The sequence below is a fragment of the Saccopteryx leptura genome, chromosome 9 (assembly GCF_036850995.1).
Source record: "Saccopteryx leptura isolate mSacLep1 chromosome 9, mSacLep1_pri_phased_curated, whole genome shotgun sequence".
NCBI classification, from domain to species: Eukaryota; Metazoa; Chordata; class Mammalia; order Chiroptera; family Emballonuridae; genus Saccopteryx; species Saccopteryx leptura.
The window spans coordinates 74497212-74513212 of NC_089511.1; the positions used below are offsets into that span (position 1 = coordinate 74497212).

The window sequence follows — 16001 nt, forward strand, 5'->3', positions numbered from 1 at the left end:
AATCTACTCAACAACAGCAGAATATACATTTTTTTCCAAGTGTTTATGAAACATTTAACAAGATAGATCAAATGCTGGACCATAAAACAAGTCAAAATAAACTTAAAAAGAATCCAAGTCATACAAAGTATGGTTTCTTTCTCTTTTTTTGAGGAGGGAGATAGAGAGAAAGACTCCCTCATGTGACCTGACTAGGATCCACCTGGCAACCCCCAGTCTGAAGCTGATGCTCAAATCAACTGAGCTATCTTCAGTGCCTGAGGCCAATACTCAAACCAACTGAGCCACTGGCTGTGAGAGGAGAAGAGAGAGAGAAGAGGGAGAGGGAGGGGGGAGAAGCAAATGGACACTTCTCAGGTGTGCCCTGACCAGGGATTGAACCTGGGATGTCCACATGCAGGGAAAACACTCTATCCACTGAGCCAACTGGCCAGGGCCATACAAAGTATGATTTCTAATCATGATGAAATTAAATGAGAAATGAAAAAACAAAGATATATGAAAAAATTCCCAATTACGTATTTAGAAAATAAAAAACATACTGCTAAATAACCCATGATTCCAGCCATTCAACTCCTATGTATATATTTATCCAAAAGAAATGATAGCATATGTCTATACAAATGAGTATCCATCACTTTATTTTAATAGTCCCAAACTGAAAACAACTAAAATGTCTATAAACAGGTAAATAGGTAAACATATTGTAGTATATTCATATAATGGGATACTATGTAGCAATATAAAGGGATTATTAGCTCCTGGTATAGGCAAAAGCATGCTTGAATCTCAAAGTAATTATACTTATTGTGAAAAAGTCAGACAAAAAAAGAATACATACTGGCCCTGGCCAGTTGGCTCAGCAGTAGAGCGTCGGCCTGGAATGCGGGGGACCCGGGTTCGATTCCCGGCCAGGGCACATAGGAGAAGCGCCCATTTGCTTCTCCACCCCCCCCCCCACTCCTTCCTCTCTGTCTCTCTCTTCCCCTCCCGCAGCCAAGGCTCCATTGGAGCAAAGATGGCCCGGGCGCTGGGGATGGCTCCTTGGCCTCTGCCCCAGGTGCTAGAGTGGCTCTGGTCGGGGCAGAGCGACGCCCCGGAGAGGCAGAGCATCGCCCCCTGGTGGGCAGAGCGTGGCCCCTGGTGGGCGTGCCGGGTGGATCCCGGTCGGGCGCATGCGGGAGTCTGTCTGACTGTCTTTCCCCGTTTCCAGCTTAATAAAAAAAAAGAAAAGAAAAAAAAAATACATACTGTGCAATTCTATTTAATTCTAGAAAGTCTTAAAAATTTTTAAATTTTTCTAGAATTTTAAAATTCTAGAACATGCAAATTCATCTATAGTAGACAGAATCTAATTGGTAGTTGTCTGGCAATAGGAGCAAGAAAAAAGGAATGCAAATGGGGACAAGGGAAGCTATGGGGATTTTGGATATGTTCATTATCTTGATTGTGGTGATATTTTCATGGGTGTGTTCATATGTCAAAATTTATCAAATTATACATTTAAATATGTGCAGTTTAAGTAATGTCAATTATACCTCAAACAAACTGTTAAAAATATATGCATACAAAATAACAATATGTAAAAATATATAAACAAAACAATACTTGCAAGAAATACATAAATAAAAACACACATATTAAACACAGTAGAATGACTGATTACCTAAAGTAGAGAAAAGGAGAATGGCAATGAATAACAGGACAAGGAAATACAAATAAATAAAAAATTTAAGAATCACAGGAGAGGGACCTTACATATTGGGGAAGAGTAGGGAGAGAAATTTACTCTACTAGAATAATACACCTACTAAGGGTGCACAGAGACAGTAAATTCTCTAAGACAAAAAAAACCTTGAAAATCAACAGTAAAAGCTCCAGACTTTCAATCATGTAAGTGAAGAAATATTTTGGAAGATTCTTCCCTGGCATCCCTGGAAAAACTCAAAACTCCACCTATTCACTCATTTCATAAATATTTACTGCATACCTAGTGTAGTGGTACCTGACACACGAGTTTAATTAGTTTCATGGCCAAGCTCGTGACTCAATTTGCTTGTGTGTCAAATTGAATTTCCCCATTTAAATTAATGGGAATGCAATTAATCCATTCCGGCCCCCAAAAACCACACAAATTTTTTGTTTTATATGCTTTTAAATAAGAAAATGTATTTTATAAATAACAAATACATATAAATATATAATACATAATAAGAGAGAATGTAACGAAATAAACTGGTTTATGAAGTGTATTTACCTTCAAGGTCAGGTGAAGATGCTGGTGGAGTGGGGAGACTGGCGGAGGAGGTTTTCATTTCGTGTGCTATCGCTAAACATAACTTACTCTCCACACACTTAACACTACATTTAATTTCAAAATTTAACTTACACACTACGTATGATATGTAACTTTATTGCTAAACTTAATTGCTATTTTTTTACTTTGCCCAAGAATCATCATTTTCTTCACTGACTTTTGGCTTTTTTTTTTTTTTACAGGGACAGAGAGAGAGTCAGAGAGAGAGACAGACAGACAGGAACGGAGAGAGATGAGAAGCATCAATTATCAGTTTTTTGTTGCAACACCTTAGTTGTTCATTGATTGGTTTCTCATATGTGCCTTGACCGCGGGCCTTCAGCAGACTGAGTAACCCCTTGCTCGAGCCAGCGACCTTGGGTCCAAGCTGGTGAGCTTTTTTGCTCAAGCCAGATGAGCCTGCACTCAAGCTGGCTACCTCGGGGTCTCGAACCTGGGTCTTCCGCATCCCATTCTGACGCTCTATCCACTGCGCCACCGCCTGGTCAGGCTGACTTTTGGCTTTTTCGCCACATTTTCCTCGCTTTCACTTAGAGGACGTTTCAACAAAAAACTTTCTATGGAAGTTTGTTTCTTCCTCCCTTTCAGCACATTCGGCAGGCCAACTATTGGAGGGTGGCAGAAGCTCATGATTCAAATATCCGCTTGTGACTTAAAGCAAAAAATCCCGCAAGTGACTTCTCATCTCTCAAATTGCTCATGATTTAAAGTGCTCGTGTGTCAAGGTACCACTGTATGTGCCTGATTCTATTCATAAAGCCAATAATTTTTCCTAATAGCCACTAATCATCTCTATTCCTTGGTCCTACCTGTTGGGGCTTCCACCTTGATTGCTGTTGTAGAAGAAACACTGGTGATTCCCAAAGGGCCTAAACTGGATTCTACTTTCCTTCCTTCAACGTATTCTACGGCGCCAGTGCTCTTCTGCTTCGTTACTCGCGCCTGAAGCTGTTTGGAGGCCTCGTGAAATGCCATTTCCATTCGAATATCATTGCTTTGAATTTCATAGTATAAACCTGATGAAAGTAAGATGCTGAAATAAATGTGACTAATTTGCCACCATCATCTATGGAAGAATTGTAATATTTCATTTACATTTCCCACATTTTTATCAAAATTTAAGAACGACATACATAAACAGCCATTAAAGAGTGGAAAGACAAAGGGAGAAACTTATAATGGAATAAAAACACATTCAAGTCACAGGAAAAGATCATACCAAGTAAAGTCCAGGCTACAACATTGGTTGGTTCCAAGCAAATAGCATCCTCAAAGAAAATTTCTGCCTGCTCATAGTTCTCCATTAGGACAGCCAGGACACCACACAGCAACAAGCTGGGAAGAGACCATCAACATGATTAATAAATAACATGATCCTATTTCAGAGTCATGGAATCAAGACAACTTCATATAGATGCTTATCTGCTCCTACTCACTCCCATCTCCCTTCACCCATACCTGTGGATATGATTCTGGTTGAGGGAAAGGGCTTTCCGAAAACACTCCTGTGCTTTGATGTTGTCCTCAGTTAGGAGGCAGAAAGCACCATAGTCCAGCCAGTGTTCCAGGTTCTGGGGCTCACGAACCAACCTCTACCATATGAAGTATCAGGAAGACCAAGGTTATTGTGGCACTATGTCATATTTTTAAATGTACATAACATCACACAGAAGCACTCCATTAATATTACAAGCTCTCTGAAAGCAGAAACTATTACTTTGTTTTTGCTTACCACTGTACTCTGAATGCCTAGTACAGTCAATGTTCTGGCTTATAGGAAAAGTCAATAAATACTTATAGAAATAATCTAAAATTTGATTCCTTTCTAGTGTTGGTGTTCTGGTCACTATAACCTCATCCAATTACTTGGGAACCTAAAGATCAATTTTATGGTTCATTTTAAAGATTCATATGTAATCATTTCTGTCATAGTCTTGAAATGGCAAATGTAAGTTTATTTACATTTTATGTAAAAAAAAAGAACCTTGTAATAAGTAAAAACTACAAAATATTGCTAAAAGAAATTAAAACAGATGTAGCCCTGGCAGGTTGGCTCAGCGGTAGAGCGTCGGCCCAACATGTGGAAGTCTCGGATTCAATTCCAAGCCAGGGCACACAGGAGAAGTGCCTATCTGCTTCTCCACTCTTCCCCCTCTTCTTTCTCTCTGTCTTCTCTTCCCCTCCCACAGCCAAGGCTCCATTGGAGCAAAGTTTGCCTTGGCGCTGAGGATGGCTCTGTGGCCTTTGCCGCAGGCACTAGAATGGCTCTGGTTGTAACGGAACAACGCCCCATATGTGCAGAGCATTGCTCCCTGGTGGGCATGCTGGATGGATCCCAGTTGGGCACATGCAGGAGTCTGTCTGTCTGCCTCCTCGCTTCTCACAAAAAACGATAAGTAAATAAATAAATAAATAAATAAGATGTAAATAAATGGAAACACATCACACATTCATGGATTGGAAAACTTAGTATGTTAAGATGTCAATATTACCCAAATCAATTTACAGATTCAAAGCAATCTCTATCAAAATCCCAATATTTTTTGCAGAAATAGAAAAACCCATCCTAAAATTCATATGGAATGTCAAAGAAACTAAATAGCCAAAATAACCTTTAAAAATAAAAACAAAAATAATAATAAATAAATAATAAGAACTGAATAGCTTTGTTGGTTAGAGCATCGTCCTGAAGTGCAGAGGTTGCCAGTTCGATCCTCAGTCAGGGCACATACAGGAACAGTTTGATGCTCCTCTCTCTCTCACTCTTCCTCTCTCACTAAAATCAATCAATAAAAAATTTTAAAATAAATTAAAAGAAAAAATTTTTTAAAAAGTAGAGGACTCACACTTCTTGATTTCAAACTTACAAAATTATAGCTTTATTTTTTCACAACAGGGTTGCGGCCAGAACACAGGTGTCATGAAAACCACCACTAAATCAAAGTCAAAATGAGAAAGGGAAAGACTCATATCAATACTGTTGTCATCAGACAGGTAGATTCTGACAAGTCTACCACTACTTGCCATCTGACCTATAGATGTGGTGGGATCAACAAAGTACCATTGAAAAATTTGAGGAGTCCACTGAGATGAGAGAGGGCTCCGAGTATGCCTGGGTCTTGGATAAACTGAAAGCTGAACATGAGCGTGGTACCACCATTCAAAATTTGAAACCAGCAAGTATTATGTGACCATCATTGATGTCCCAGGACACAGGGACTTTGTCAAAAACATGATTACAGGCACATCTCAGGCTGACTGTGCTGCTCTGATTGTTGCTATTGACATTGATAAATTTGAAGTAGGCATCTCCAAAAATGAGCAGACCCGTGAGCATGCCCTTCTGGCTTGCACAATGGGTGTGAAACAACTGATTGCTGGTGTTAACAAAATGGACTCCACTGAGTTGTCCTACAGCCATAAAAGATATGAGAAAATTATTAAAGAAGTCAGCACCTACATTAAGAAAATTGGCTACAACCCTGACACAGTAGCGTTTGTGCCAATTTCTGGATAGCACAGTGACAACACACCAGGGTCAAGTACTAACATGTTTTGGTTCAAACGACAGAAAGTCACCCATAAAGATGGCAATGCCAGTGGAACCACACTGCTTGAAGCTCCGGATTGCATCTGCCATCATCTTGACTAACTGACAAGCCTCTGTGTTTGTCCCTCCAGGGTGTCTACAGAATTAATAGTACTGGTACTGCCCCTGTGGGCCAAGTGGAGACTGATGTCCTCAAACCCAGCATGGTGGTCGCCTTTTCCCCAGTCAGTGTTACAACTGAAGTAAAGTCTGTTGAGATGCACCATAAAGCTTTGAGTGAAGCACTTCCTGGGGCCAATGTGGACTTCAATGTCAAGAACGTGTCTGTCGAAGATGTTCATTGTGGCGATGTGGCTGGTGACAGCAAAATGACACACCAGTGGAAGCAGCTGGCTTCACAGCTCAGGTGATTATCTTGAACCATCCAGGCCAAATCAGTGCTGGATATGCACCTGCGCCGGACTGTCACACAGCTCACAGTGCTTGCAGATTTGCTGAGCTAAAGGTGAAGACTGATCATTGTTCTGGGAAAAAGTTGGAAGATGCCCAAAGTTTCTGAAATCTGGTGGTGCTTCCATCGTCAGAATGGTTCCTGGCAAGCTCACATGTTGAGAGATTCTCTGACTATCCTCTTCTGGGTCATTTTGCTGTTCGTAACATGAGACAGACAGTCGCTGTGGGTGTCATCAAACAGTGGGTGAGAAGGCAGCTGCAGCTGGCAAAGTCACCAACTCTGCTCAGAAAGTTCAGAAGGCTAAATAAATATTATCCCCAATACCTGCCACCTGAGTCTTAATTGGTGGTAGAAGAAGTCTCAGAACTGTTTGTCTCAATTGGCCACTTAAGTTTAATAGTAAGACTGGATAAAGAAGATGTGGCACATATACACTATGGAATACTATTCAGCCATAAGAAATGATGACATCGGATCATTTACAATAATATAATCATAAAGACTGCTTTATGATTATAAAGCATTGTAAAAACTTCAGAAGGAAAAGAGAACGTTTTGTGGACCATTTGGTGCGTGTGTGTATGTGTGTGTGTGTGTGTGTGTGTAGCAGTTTTTAAGTTATCAGTTTTTAAAATCTGTACTTTTTTATATAAATACATTTTTATTCATTTTAATGAGGTGACATCAATAAATCAGGGTACATATATTCAAAGAAAACATGTTCAGGTTATCTTGTCATTCAATTATATTGTATACCCATCACCCAAAGTCAGATTGTCCTCCGTCACCTTCTATCTAGTTTTCTTTGTGCCCCTTCCCCGCCCCTTCAACTCTGCCCCCCCCTCCCCAGTAACCACCACACTCTTGTCCATGTCTCTTAGTCTCGTTTTTATGTCCCACCAATGTATGGAATCATGTAGTTCTTGGTTTTTTCTGATTTACTTATTTCACTCCGTATAATGTTATCAAGATCCCACCATTTTGTTGTAAATGATCCGATGTCATCATTTCTTATGGCTGAGTAGTATTCCATAGTGTATATGTGCCACATCTTCTTTATCCAGTCTTCTATTAAAGGGCTTTTTGGTTGTTTTCATGTCTTGGCCACTGTGAACAATGCTGCAATGAACATGGGGCTACATGTGTCTTTACGTATCAATGTTTGTGAGTTTTTGGGGTATATACCCAGTAGAGGGATTGCTGGGTCATAAGGTAGTTCTATTTTCAGTTTTTTGAGGAACCACCATACTTTCTTCCATAATGGTTGTACTACTTTACATTCCCACCAACAGTGAATGAGGGTTCCTTTTTCTCCACAGCCTCTCCAACATTTGCTATTACCTGTCTTGTTGATAATAGCTAATCTAACAGGTGTGAGGTGGTATCTCATTGTAGTTTTGATTTGCATTTCTCTAATAACTAATGAAGATGAGCATCTTTTCATATATCTGCTGGCCATTTGTATTTCTTCCTGGGAGAAGTGTCTGTTCATGTCCTCTTCCCATTTTTTTATTGGATTGTTTGTTTGTTGTTGAGTTTTATGAGTTTTTGAATATTTTGGACATTAGGCCTTATCTGAGCTGTTGTTTGAAAATATCGTTTCCCATTTAGTTGGCTGTCTGTTTATTTTGTTGTCAGTTTCCATTACTGAGCAAAAACTTCTTAGTCTGATGTAGTCCCATTCATTTATCTTTGCCTTCACTTCTCTTGCCTTTGGAGTCAAATTCATAAAGTGAATTTGAAATCCAGGTCCATGAGTTTAGTACCTATGTCTTCTTCTATATACTTTATTGTTTCAGGTCTTATATTTAGGTCTTTGATTCATTTTTTAGTTAATTTTAGTACAAGGGGACAAACTGTAGTCCAGTATCATTCTTTTGCATGTGGCTTTCCAGTTTTCCCAGCACCATTTGTTGAAGAGGCTTTCTTTTCTCCATTGTGTGTTGTTGGCCCCTTTATCGAAAATTATTTGACCATATATATGTGGTTTTATTTCTGGACTTTCTATTCTGTTCTATTGGTCTGAGTGTCGGTTTTTCTGCCAATACCATGCTGTTTTGATTGTCATGGCCCTATAATATAGTTTGAAGTCAGGTATTGTAATGCCCCCAGCTTCATTCTTTTTCCTATATATGGAACTATAAAAAAACCCAAATAGCTAAAATCTGTACTTTTTAATGGAAACAACTTGACCAAAAATTTATTACAGATTTTTGAGACCCATTGAAACAAAGTATAATGAGGAAAAAAACTTTAAAAAGTTACAGTAGCCAGCATAGTACTGGTATAAAGACACACATATAGACCAATGCAATGGAATGGAGAGTCCAGAAATAAACCTTTGCATATATAGTCAAACTATTTTTGGCAAAGGTGCCAGGAGCATTCAATAGGGAAAGGACAGTCTTTTCAACAAATGGTGCTAGGAAAACTGAAGATGAACATACAAAAGAATGAAGCTGGACCCTTACCTAACATTATATACAAAAATAACTCAGAATGGACCAAAGACCTAAACATAAGACCTAAAACTATAAAACTCTGAGAAGAAAACATAGGACAATAGCTTCAGAACATTGTATTTGGCAATGATTTCTTAGATTTGATAACAAAGGCACACAGGCTACAAAAGAAAAGATAGACAAATTGAACTTGACAAAAAAAACCTTGTACATCAAAAGGTACCATCGACACAGTAAAAACATAACTCACAATGGTTTAGGGAGAAGTGGGAAAATATTTATAAATTATATATCTAGTAAGGGGTTAATATTCAGAATATTGTATTTATAAAAGATTCCTAAAACTCAGTAAAAGAAATATTAAACAACCTGACTCAAAAATTAACAAAGGACTTGAATAGAATTTTCCCAAAGATTTACAAATGACCAAAAAGCACAGGAAGAGATACTCAATATCACTAATCATCAAGGAATCAAACCACAACCTGACCAGGCAGTAGAGCAATGGATAGAACATCAGACTGGGATGCAAAGGTCCCAGATTTGAAACCCCGAGGTCACTGGCTTGAGCACGGGCTCACCAGCTTGAGTGCAGGGTTGCTGGCTTGAACATGGGATCACAGACATGACCCCATGGTTTCTGGTTTGAAGCCCAAATTCACTGGCTTGAGCCCAAGGTCGCTGGCTTGAGCAAAGAGTCATTCACTCTGCTGCATCCCCCGCTTCCGATCAAGGCGCATATGAGAAAGCAATCAATGAACAACTAAGGTGCCACAATAAAGAATTGATGCTTCCTGTCTCTCTCTTCCATTCTGTCTGTCCCTATCTGTCCATCTCTCTGTCTCTGCCACACACACAAACAAAAAAAGGAATCAAACCACAATGAAATACCCCCTCTCACCCATTAGGGCAGCCATTATAAACAAAACAAAAATAACAATTGTTGATGAGGAAGTGAGAGATTAGAACTCTTGTACAATGTGGGAATGTAAAACAGTGCAGCCACTTTAGAAAACAATAAGGTGGTTCCTCAAAAAATTAAAATTATTGCCATATGATAGAGCAATCCTACTTCTGTGTATATACCCACAAGAACTGAAAGTAGAATTTCAAAGAGATATTTGTATATCCATGTTCATACCATCATTATTCATAATAGTTAAAAGGTACAAACAACTCAAGTGCCCATTAACAGATGATGAATAAGGAAAGTGTGGTATATACATACAAGGGAATATTACTTAGCATTTAGAAGGAAGGAAATTCTGACATATGCTTCAACATGGATGAACCCTTGAGGACATATGCTGAGTAAAATAAACCACTCACAATAGGACATAACAATTTATTTATACAAACTGATGTTTTGAACTTGTAGTCTAAATGTTCCTCTGTCAATTCATTTAGAATTTAGAAAATATTTTCCACTTGAAAAAATTATAAATGTGAAAAGATGTTCAAAATCACTAGTCATTAGAGAAATGCAAAACAAAACCAGGAGATATCACTTCAATGCATTAGAATGGCTGTAATTTTTTAAAATAATGGACAATAACAAGCAGTAGGGAGAATATGGAGAAAATGAAATCTTCACCCACTGCTGGTGGGAATGTAAAATATTAGTACAGCTTTTTGGAAAACAGTTTGGAAGTTACTCAAAAAGTTATACAGTTTCCATATGACATTGGCAATCCTATTTCTTAGTATATACTCAAAAGAAGCGAAAACATACATTTATACAAAAATTTACCATATTTCCCCATGTATAAGATGCACCTTTATTTTGGGGCCCAAAAGTTGAAAAAAAATGTATAACATAAAGTTATTGAACTTAAGTTTTATTCATCATAAAATTCATACAACTCTTCATCACTGTCAAAACTCCCATCCATTAGCTTGTCCTCATCTGTGTCTGATGACGAATCACTGTCTTCATATATTGCCTCGTTCTCAGTTCCATCTATGGCATCTGAAATGCCACACTTCTTAAATGACTTGAAAACTATCTCAATCTTGATATTATAAACTTCTCTGATAATTGGTTTCTTCACTTTTTCTTTGGGTGTCAAATTGTCCCCAGAAGACTTCATCCATTGTTTCCATTCATCTCTCATGACAGCTTTGAAGGGTTTGTTAATGCTGACATCAAGTGGTTGGAACTGGGATGTCAAGCCTCCAGATATGACAGCAAGTTTTCTTTTTTGCTCTGCAGCAATCTTCTTTTTTGGGGGAGGGTGGAGGGTTGTTATGTGTACCCTGAACTGATCAAGCACCAATAGGGAAGGCTTGTGTAAGAGCCCACTTGGTCTTCTTCTCCAAACTTTCTCAAACGAGATCATCATCCCATCCTGAAACATCCAACCCTTGTCATGTATGTGGACAATCACTCCTCAAGGAATGTCTTCTTTTGGCATTGTTTTGTATTTGAAAATCAGCATAGGAGGCAGCTTTGTTCCATCAGCACAACAAACTAGAGCAGGAGTCGGGAACCTTTTTGGCTGAGGGAGCCAGTCGCCCCCTGGTGGGCGTGCCGGGTGGATCCCAGTTGGGCGCATGCGGGAGTCTGTCTGACTGTCTCTCCCCGTTACCAGCTTCAGAAAAATACCAAAAAAAAAAAAAAAAAAAAGAGAACATCTGGCTCACAAGCCATAGGTTCCCGACCCCTGAACTAGAGCAACTGTATAATAGCTCTTTTCACATCTGCTTGTCTTCACAGTTAGAGTTTTCACCGCCTTCTTATCAATAGTTCTGTTACTTGGGACATCAAACTGAAGGGGGACTTCGTCCATGTTTGCAATCTGTCCCAACCCAAACTCATGTGTCTTCCGACACTGAACGACAAAATGATAAAATTCAAGGACCTTCTGCTCAGAGCTTTCAGGCATCTTTTGGGCAAGTCTGGTGCATGTATACATGCTTAGTCCATTCTGTTTCATGAACCTGAAGCACCAATTGTGTCTTCCTTTGAAATCAGTAAATTCTTTTTCATTAGCAATTCTTCTTGCCTCATGCTGAACCATCTTTGTGGACACAGGAATTCCAATTACCCTTTGCTCTTCAATCCATATCTTCAATTCCCTCTAACTCAGACCATTTTGCTGACTTGCCTTTCATGGCTTTCTTCTGCCGTGGCATTATCAATAGGGTTTCTTCTTCTCATAGCCAGTCTCAGATTGATTTCTCAGTTGGAGGAGGACCAAACTTATGTTTAGCAGCACGATTTCCATTCACTTTTCCAAACTGGATTGCTTTTAACTTGAATTCAGCACTGTATGAAAATCTTTTCTGAGCCATTTCTGTAGAGAACGTGTCAAAACATAACCTATCATAATATACCAGTAACAAGTGCAAAACAATGAGCGCAAAGACAACAAGCATGAAGAAGTGGGAAATTCAAGTAAAAGTAAAAAAACTACAACCACTGTATAAGATGCACCCAGCTTTTAGACCCAAAATTTTTCAAAAGAGTGTTCATCTTATACATGGGGAAATACGGTACATACTTTATACATTAATATTCATAGCAGCATTATTTATAATAGCCAAAAAGTGGAAACCAGTCAAATGCTCATCAATAATGAGTGAAGAAACAAAATGTGGTCTACAATAGAATAAAAAGGAATAAAATACTAACACATGCTACAACATGAATAACCCTCAAAAACATTGCGCTAAATGAAAGAAAGTAGTCACAAAAGATTTTATTTATATAAACTGTCTACAATAGGCAAATCTCTATATAAAGTAAATTAGTGGTTACCTCAGGCTGAGGGTGAAGAGGAATGAGGGGTGACTATTAATGGCACATGGTTTCTTTTCAGAGTGATATAAATTCTCTAAAACCAGATTGTGGTGTTGCTGTGATACTAAAGCTTCTTTTAAAAAAAAGTCTATTGAAAGTACAGCATAGGGAATATAGTCAATAATATCTCAAAGACCATGTATGGTCCTAGGTGAATACTGAAAATATCAGAGAAAATACTTTTTAAAGTATATGATTGTCTCATCACTATGCTGTATATCTGAAACCAATGCGAAATAATACTAAAAGTAAACTGTAATTGAAAATTTTAAAATTTTTAAAATAATGAAAAATACCTATTAAAATTTTATTGTGATGATGGTTGCACAACTCTGTAAATACAGTATAGTAAATACTACTACTGTACACTTTAAATGGGTGAATGTTATGGCAGGTGAATTATATCTTAGTAATTAAATAAATATAAATGAAAGTTCAGAGCATTTTTTCAAACATGTTTATTCAGATCATGATGCATGTGGTAGGTAGCACTAAGAATTAGAGAACTCAATTGTCACTCATAACACATTGCAAGGGTTCAATAAATGTTTACTGAATTTGTTGAATACAGGTTTTATCATTTAATTATTTACAAGAAATTAACAGTTTTCTTTTGGTATACAGTTCTATGAATTTTAACACATGTATACATTCATGTTACCATCACCAAAATCAAAATACAGAACAGTTCCACCACCCCAGAAAACTTCCTAATGCTATCTTTTTAGTCATCTTTTCCCCTACCCATAACCTTTGGCAACCAGGAATTTGTTATCCATCATTAGTTTTGTCTTTTCAAGAATGTCATATAAATGGAACCATACTGTGGGTAACCTTTGACACTGGTTTCTTTCACTGAGTATAATGCCTTTGAGATTCATCCAAGTTGTTGTGTGTCTCAGTTGTTCTTTTATTGTTGAGTAGTATTTCACTATATCAATAGATCAGAGTTTGTTTATCCATTCACCCTCTGAAGAATAGTTAAGCTGCTTCAGTTTGGGCAGTTATGACTAAAACTTCTATGAGCATTTGTGTACATAAGATTTCATTCCTTTAAGGTAAATACCCAGGAATGAGTCATATGGTAAATATATAAGAAACTGCAAAATTATTTTCCAGAGTGGCTGTTTCACTATGCATTTCCTCCAGCAAAATATGAGAGTTTCAATTGCTTTTTATTCTCAGCAGTACCTGATATTGTCAACATTTTTCATTTTAGTTATTCTAATAAGTTTGCAGTGGTATTTCACTCTGGTTTCAATCTTCATCCGCTAATGGCTAATGATATTGAACATCATTTAAATATTCTTATTTATCATACTCAATTTCTCGTTAGTAAAGTGTTCATTCCTTTGTCCATTTTTATTTGGTTGTTTTTTTGAGTTTTGAAAGTTCTTAATATTCTGAAATCAAATCCTTTGTCAGATATATATTTTGCAAATATTTTCTTCTAGTCTGTATCTTTCCTTTTTTTTTTTTACAGTGTCTTTCACGGATATGTTCTTAATTTTTATGAAATTCCATTTATCAAATTATTTTTTGATAAATCATGCTTTGGAGTCATGTCTAAGAACTCTTTAGCTAACTCCAGGTCATGAAGATTTTCTCCTCTGTTTTCTTTTAAAAGTTTTATAGTTTTATATTCTGATTTATGATACATTTTGAGTTGATTTTTATATGATATTTGAGGTTTTGTTCACGTGTTAATTTTTTGGGGGGTCATATGCTTGGCTATATTGTTATTAGCTTTTTCTAATTTACTTGTTTCACTCAGTATAATGTTCTCAAGGTCCACCCATGTTGTCATAAATGTCACTATGTCATGGTTTCTTATGGCTAAGTAGTATTCCATTGTATATATGTACCACATCTTCTTTATTCAATCCTCTATTGAGGGACATTTTGGTTGTTTCCATGTCTTGGCCACTGTAAATAATGCTGCAAAGAACATGGAGATGCATGTGTCTTTACATACCAATATTTTCGAGTTTTGGGGGTACATACCCAGTAGAGGGATTGCTGGGTCATATGGTAATTCTATTCTTAATTTTTTGAGGAACCACCATACTTTCTTCCATAATGGTTGTATAATTTGCATTCCCACCAGCAGTGAATGAGGGTTCCTTTTTCTCCACAGCCTCTCCAACACTTGTTTTTATCTGTCTTGTTGATAATAGCCAGTCTAACTGGTGTGATGTGGTATCTCATTGTAGTGTTGATTTGCATTTCTCAAATAGCTAGTGAAGATGAGCAACTTTTCACATACCTTTTGGCCATTTGTATGTCCTCTTTGGAGAATTGTCTGTTCAGGTCCTCTCCCCATTTTTTAATTGGATTGTTTGCTTGTTTGTTGCTGATCTTTGTGAGTTCTTTATATATTTTGGATATTAACTCCTTATCTGAGCTGTTGTTTGCAAATATCATCTCCTATTTAGTTGGCTGCCTGTTTGTTTTTTTTGTCAGTTTCTTTTGCTGTGCAGAAGCTTTTTAGTTTGATATAGTCTCATTCGTTTATTTTTGCCTTTACTTCCCTTGCCTTTGGGGTCAAATTCATAAATTATTCTCTACAGCCAAGGTCTATGAGCTTGGTACCTATGTTTTCTTCTATGTAATTTATAGTTTCAGGTATTATATTTAGGCCTTCAATCCATTTGAATTAATTTTTGTGCAGGGGACAAACTTTAGTCAAGTTTCATTATTTGGAATGTAGTTTTCCAATTTTCCCAGCACCATTTATTGGAGAGGTTTTCTTTTCTGCATTACGTGTTTTTGGCTCCTTTGTCAAGATTATTTGTCCATATATATGTGGTTTTTATTTCTGGGTTCTCAATTCTGTTCCATTGGTCTGTGTGTCTGTTTTTCTGCCAATAACATGCTGTTTTGATTATCGTGACTCTACAGTATAATTTGATGTCAGGTGGTCTGATACCTCTGGCTTCATTCTTTTTCTTCAGGATTGCTTTGGCTATTCGGGATTTTCTATGGTTCCATACAAACCTGGTAATTTTTTTGTCTTTTTTTTTTTTTAATGAAATAGGGATTCTGATGGGGATTGCATTAAATTTGTATATTGCTTTAATAAAGTGGCCATTTTAGTGATGTTGATTCTTCCAATCCATGAACATAGGATATTTTTCCACTTCACTGAGTCTTTTTCAGTTTCTTTCAATAATGTTTTCAGTATACAAGTCCTTCACATTCTTTTTTAAGTTTATTCCTAGGTACTTTATTTTTTGTTGTTGCAATTGTAAAAGAAATTGTTTTTTTTTAGTTCACTTTCCAAAGTTGCACTGTTGGCATATAGAAAAGCAGTAGGCTTCTGTTTATCCTGTGACTTTACTGTATTGGTTTATTGTTTCTAAAGTTTTTTGGTGGAGTTTTTGAAGTTTTCTATATACAGGATCATGTCATCTGCA

General features: G+C 37.3%; 1 protein-coding gene and 1 pseudogene across 5 annotated transcripts in view; one reads left to right on the plus strand and one right to left on the minus strand.

Annotated features, from left to right (window-relative positions):
• CFAP70 (cilia and flagella associated protein 70) overlaps positions 1–16001 on the minus strand; it is a 172418-nt gene that overhangs the window by 59180 nt on the left and 97237 nt on the right. For all 5 annotated transcript variants that reach the window (XM_066348835.1, XM_066348832.1, XM_066348833.1 and 2 more), the window contains 3 exons: positions 3776–3909; positions 3537–3652; positions 3127–3333 (listed from right to left, as the gene is read on the minus strand). In XM_066348835.1, the coding sequence (XP_066204932.1) occupies positions 3127–3333; positions 3537–3652; positions 3776–3909 (457 nt within the window). The remainder of the gene's footprint in view (positions 1–3126; positions 3334–3536; positions 3653–3775; positions 3910–16001) is intronic.
• On the plus strand, positions 5267–6629 carry LOC136380882 (elongation factor 1-alpha 1-like; annotated as a pseudogene).